We start from the raw sequence: 6,564 nt of genomic DNA on the forward strand, positions 1-6,564 counted from the left end.
ATACATACACATAGCAGCCGTTAAAAAAAGTACGAAATATGTAATGAAATCGTTACAGCAGGGTACTCTTCGTATTTCTTCTTCATTTTCCAATAACCATACTGTCGAAAAGCCACTTAACATTTCAAAAAATTGAAGCAAAATTATAGTTTCATTCACATGTACACAAGTTGCATGCAACACTTCAAAATACAGTTTAGTTGGAAGAAAAATTGAAGGAATTGCTGCAAAGAGATCATACCCGATTACCAGATAAAGAGATCCTTGGATACAATAAAGAGAAAAATGTATAGGAAAATAAGATAATTACACCCAAAAATACGTCAGGAATTGGTCAGATAACAGGATTTGTTCTTTGTTATCACAGCAAATACCTCTGTGTCATCGTCACTTTAGATCTTAGTCGTCTTTTGGGAGGAATGCAGTTGGGTCGCCTTCGAACCACTAAAGTGAAAAAAAGAAATCTAGTGCCGAAAATGTATGCGAAAAAATCATACCTGCACCAGGGCTGCGCTAGGATTCGTCTGGTGTTCAGCTCGTATGACACCTTCATCGAGAAGAGCCATTTCCTTACGAGCGGCTTCTATGTATGCACTGTTGTCTATCCCATGAGAAGCCAACACTCCTAAAATAACGGATAAGTATAGCATAATCGTCAACATCGAAAATATATGGAAAAGTACACATAATTTCTATCAATTCCGATTTCAATCAGAAGTCGCATCACTTGAAATCGAAAGAATAACAATGAATTAGCTAGCGCACCACTGAGGTCGACAAAATTAAAAAAAAAAGACAAAACAACACTTACTGGCCATTGTGTTATTACTCCAACAATGCAACGAATGATCATGGCCTTTTTTGCTCCAATCAAGAGTTGGAAGAATAACCTAAAAAAAATAAGAATGTAAAGTCCAGTTTCATGCATCTGAACGAGAACAAAAGCATGTATTTATAAGTCTGTAGATTTCGCATTACCTCAGCATTAACAGGAACAAATACTGAGAATAACAAAACCGACAATCCATGGAGTCTAAAGAGATCCTCCATTTTAGCAGTTTCCATGCACTCTGCTATCAAAGTCCTGCAAGTAATTTCTAGGAATAATATGTGCAAAGGGGAACATCAAATAATGTTATCGAATCGATTCTCAAAAGAAGTGGTTAATGGCTAAAACGAGAACTATTGATATTAAAAAAAACAATCTGTTTTTTAACCTGCACTCTGGAATTTTGTTCAGGAGATATGCATGGAACGCGTGTAGAAATTGAGCATTACTTCTAACAATCAAAGAACAACTCGAGATCCGATTTGGTGTCAACCTGAAACTCAATTCGCATGAAATCAAGCGCTGGAATGGACTGGAATTTGCATTCACTCAATCAAGTCAAAGTTCATTCACCCACAAAGAACACTATCTGCAACAAAACGAGAGATAAAACGTACTGATCAGCAATTTCATAGAATTCTGCGTGTTTGCATTGAGCAAGATATGTGATGGCTAAGTTGACATGAGTCATCACCCAGACGTTTTTATCCTTGCACGATTTGAACTGCAATATATAGCGGATAAAAATTCACCTCGTCGTGAAGCCTTCCACAGAAGAGCAAGTATGTATTAAAAATTACCATACAATTTTTTGCATGGTGAACTACTGATGATTAATCAATACATATTCGAAACAGCTGAGATATCTATGTGATGTTCTCAACATCCTTTATTGTAAACACAAAAATAATAAGTACTCAGTCGAAGAACCATGGCATTTAAGAATAGTAGGGTCAAAAAGACATGAACCAAGGCGCAGTTGTGCTGCGCTCGAAGCGGCACGATGAAGCGTAGTGACTAGAATTGCGATGTGATCCCATCACTCTTCGCTGCAGTTTGCGATGGTCCCACCTCGACTCTAACCGCTTTCTCCACCGTATCTCTTCGAGCGCAGCCAATTACGCAACTGCAGCGCGCTTCATGTTGTTTTGACCTTACTTCACTAGGTTCATCAGTGGAACAAGTGCGACGTTAGCTCAAATAATAGGGAAGGTATGAGGTCAAATGATACCTTTGAGGCGGCAATAAAATGCTTCTCAGCAGCTTCCGGCTCTCGTAGATAACAGCAGTAGTGCCCCTAAAAAGTAGCAGCTGAGTGATTAAGTAATCATTACCTAATAGCTATGAATTATTTTTAAGTACCAGAAGAGACTGTATAGCTGGTCCAAACTCTTCAAATAAATCTGACCCATGCCTCTGACTGAACTGCACCATGTCACGAATCTGAATCGTCTAATGCTTTTTTTCTTTCGAAAAGAAGTATAAAACGGCTGGAGTTATTCACATTATCCATGGCCATACTGGGATGACATGCCATAATGTTGCATTGCGCCATCATCTCGTTCAACGCCATTCGCATTCGCTGCACACTTCTGAGAATCCCATATTCGCATGGATTCCTTGAAGCCTTAGAATATTAAGATTATTCTAATTAAAACGCGGATTGTCAATAATCTATAGAATCACCCTGGCGTTGTAGTCCTGAATATGTCGCATAGCAATAGTGTAGTACTTGGCAGCTCTCTCATAATTGCATTGCAAAGCGGAGTTCACAATAGTCATCAGGCATGCGAAGACAGTAAGCGGCACGGTATCCATCCATCTAATAAGAAAATATTCAGACAAGAAACAACTTTTATCTGATATTACAGTTACTAGTCCCACCGTATTCCTACTTGTATACACGCACCATCTTTGCTGAGTGCTTGTACTTCAGATTGCAATGTGCGAAGATGCTGACGCGAAGATCTTGTCTAAAATATAAATGTCTAAAATACGTAGATAAAGCCCTGGAGTCAACGGCACAACTTTTTTTTTCTTTTTTTTTTTGTTGGGGGGGGGGCCTTTTTTTTTTTTTCCCCCTTTTTTTGGGGGGAACCCCTTTTTTTTGGCCCCCCCTTAGAAAACCCCCCCCACCGGGGGGGGGCCCCGACCCTATAGCACCTATGGGCACAACTGTCAATGGTCACTATTCTTCAATTATATTTTAGCTTAAGATCAACGTGAAAAAATTTCATTGAAAATTTTGAAATATACCACATGGCAGAAAACACGAAATCTTCGGAGGACAATCAAAACTTGAGGGTTAAAGGCATCACCCCACGAATCTGAGGTGGTACAGATTTCAAGTGGAGTATTCGCCCTTCTCTCCATAATCTACGGGATCGTAGATTATGGAGAGAAGGGTGATTCAGTCTATTTCTACCTAATTGGCGTAAAAAAACGGCCCGAAAGATACGGCTTCGAGCGTTCCGGAGCGCTATTTTCTACAAGGAGTTCGACTGGAACGCCACATCTTCCGGGCCGTTTTTTACGGCAGCTAGGAAGAAATGGGCGGGATTACCCCCTCTCCATAATCTACTATCCCGTATGCGAATACTCCACCTGAAATCCGTACCACCTCAGATTCGTGGGGTGATGCCTTTAATAAAATTTCAACGGAAGTTCCAACGCTATCATTATCCTCCCTTCTAACTCGATCAGCACGTGAAAATGCGACCACTGTCGGTGATAACACTCCTCGTTAACCTATCAAAGTGCTTCTATCTATTCATCAAACTCGTACTATGATATGCGAAGAAGCCGCATACTGAAAGTCTTCATGTTCCCATGCACTTTCTATTCGTGTTTCAAAACTGTTGCCACAAAACCGATATCTTCCGTATGGGAAATGTCTTCACTTTTATGTGGAAGACTAATTAATTCTTTATTCGCTGCAATAAATTTCTACATGTGCAGTTTCTTTCATACTCCTGGATTAATAGTGCACATCTGAAATGTAAGAAAAACCAGGCATCATTGATGCAAACGAAATTAATTAGCGGAATTTTAATTGCTGTTGTGTGCCTGGTGCCGGAAGTGTTGTCTACAAAAACAACAGTTGAAATCCTGGCAATGAACAAGCTCAAGCCAACAAAAAGAAGAAAAATCCGACTCAAGAATGCTAAACTAACCTTTCCATCAGCAAGCATGAAAGCAAGAAGAGTGCAAATATAGAAGAGCTTCAGATTAGCAGTGGTTGGTGATGACTGATCCAATCTGTTGATCAACTGACCTATAATTACCGTTTCCGAATCATCGCAAACAGTACCCGACACTCTCGCAGATACCTACAATACAGAAGAATTGTGTGGGATTTCCGTATGAAAATATTATCATCAGTTGTAGCAGAACACTACGAAACATAAGCGTGTACCATGTTTTTAGTGAGACGGAAATAGAGATTAACTACAGGATCATCTGCGCACTGTTGTATTGCCACCTGACAAGCCTCCATAGCATCCTCAGCCCGACCCTCGATTGTGTTCACTTCCTAAAGCTGTAACCTTACCCTTCATCTAGAAATACAGAAATTTTGCATCACAAACTTACGATATAGGAAAAGAACAACTTTGCGTAAATAGTTGGAAAAGCTTTCGCATTTCCTAATTCAGAACGAATCAGTGTAAGCACACGATTAGTGCTTGCAGCATTAGAAGGTCCTAGAAAAGAAATATCAACTTTGGGAAGTGGGAGAATTCACATCAAACAACTTTAGTACGAGTTATGAGCATACTGTAACGATGTTGTTGAAACGAGAGCAACACATCGAAAAAAAATCGTTTCTGCATTCAAACGGAAAGCAAGAGATGGAGAAAAATTCATTTTTACATAGTATGGATAAAAGCTTTGCACATGAGAAACAGGAATATTTCATATTTACCATGGATAAGAGCTTCGCATATGAGAACTAAGGCTTCTAAACGCGGTTGAATGAAGTACTCCCCCATCCTGGTCATCATTTCGTACTAGAAGAAGAACTTAAGGAGAAGAAAACATGGAATCAACTGTATGTTGTACTCACAGCAGAGTCCAAATATTGCAAAGCCAACTCGAGATTTTCTGTGTAGAAAAAATAAAGCTTTCCTAGCTGGAATTTCACATGCGCAGCCATCTCTGCGGATAAGGAGAGTGTCAGCGCTCCCTAAACAATTGGCTTTAATGCTAAAATATTTCAGATCACTATTACTCGGCGCAAGAAAAGAGAACACAACCAATTCAATAATAGATAAGAATATTTCCTTACCTTTGCACACTTAATAGCCATCTTCACCTTAGGAGGTTGTAGTTGCCTCAATGTCTCCGCCATCGCCAACATGGTCATGGCGACATGGTCACCAGAAGACATCTGAAAAACCAAAATATGCAATCGAGAATAATTCTTTCGAATATTATGTTTTCTCATCAAACATTCCATTATCTTAAAGAAATCTTCACGAGAGCAGAAAAGACACGATGATTAACAAGATATGAGTGTTTCCAGAAGTGGAGCGATATCTCGAATTCTCTCATTCTCTCCTCCCGAAAAACCTATGTGTTTGAAGAAGCCTGATGAAATCAAGGAATCCAACACACGTCTCAAAACAACTTGGCATACTCAAGGTCTGAAAGATAAAGAAAAAGAAATGCACAACGAGCAAATCATATTGTTGTGAGCGTTTACCAGTCTACACAAGTACAATAATAACATGTTACCTCGGAAAAACCGTATAAGCATTATTATTGCACTGAATTTACATGCCAAATTATGCTGGAACCAATGTAAGTTCAAATGCAATTTATTACCATACAAAACTAGCTTTTGCAAAAAAAAAGCATGAATCCCCGTACAGAAAACTGCAAATCGCTCCGCCCCATCACCTTTCATCCTGTGATTGGATGCAGCTGAGTTCCGCTGTAAATTTACACATGCAAAGCCTGAATCACTTCGTTGAATCCACACATCGTGCTGCTTCATGTAAAATCGAATGTTCTCTAATCCGTGTCACTACCGCATCATATATAATCTCCACTAAGGTACCACCCATTGTACATCGACAGAAATACCAACACTCACCAAAACAAATCTGCTACGCAGAAATAAGAAGATCGAATTAATTAGTAGATCAAACAATATGATTCAGGATTAATACTAGGTGTTTGTACTTCGTCGGTTTTAATGAGTATTGACATTATTCCAAGACACTTAAGGAGGAATAGAAGGAAATGAAAAAAATCGTCGTGAATCACCAAGTATTCCTACTATTTCTTAGTTCACGTTAACCTTCAGCTGAATTAAGAGAGCAGTCCGGTTTTACACTGTTTTCAAAGTCATTGGAAGAAGTTGCGGCAAGACAAGAAAATTACACTAGTAACTGTTTTCGATGACGCCCAGAAATACTTCAATTGATGATTTTCTGCATAGCACCGCTAACAATCCGTGATTTCTGTTTATGTTACGTCAACATTTGAACATGAGAATTGCGGTGAATACTTCAGATCGGCTTCATAAATTAACAGTGAAACAACAAAGTGACGAAAACTGCAGATTTCATAACGAGAGATGATTTGGTGGATGAGATCGCTTTATTTCGCCAACGGGTTGCGGAGGAGTTATCCAATTGCACTTCTAGCCTCACAATTCTAAACTTTATTTTTCATCTATAGTCGAAAGGGATGGAGACGAAATCAGGGCATCGATGTTTCGAATAACTTCA

General features: G+C 39.2%; 1 protein-coding gene across 1 annotated transcript; it reads right to left on the bottom strand.

Moving 5' to 3' along the window:
• Nucleotides 1-399: 399 nt before the first annotated feature.
• On the bottom strand, nt 400-5,216 carry RB195_008051 (uncharacterized protein; the record flags this gene model as incomplete). Its single annotated transcript, XM_064182033.1, has 17 exons — nt 400-444; nt 498-625; nt 812-890; nt 979-1,084; nt 1,218-1,322; nt 1,447-1,553; nt 2,061-2,126; nt 2,192-2,272; nt 2,334-2,456; nt 2,516-2,651; nt 2,714-2,802; nt 4,003-4,158; nt 4,245-4,361; nt 4,421-4,530; nt 4,752-4,836; nt 4,893-5,012; nt 5,115-5,216. 17 exons carry the CDS (start codon nt 5,214-5,216, stop codon nt 400-402), a joined length of 1,755 nt encoding a protein of 584 aa, XP_064038775.1.
• Between the last annotated feature and the right edge of the window lie 1,348 nt (nt 5,217-6,564).

Source organism: Necator americanus, chromosome I (assembly GCF_031761385.1).
Source record: "Necator americanus strain Aroian chromosome I, whole genome shotgun sequence".
NCBI classification, from domain to species: domain Eukaryota; kingdom Metazoa; phylum Nematoda; class Chromadorea; order Rhabditida; family Ancylostomatidae; genus Necator; species Necator americanus.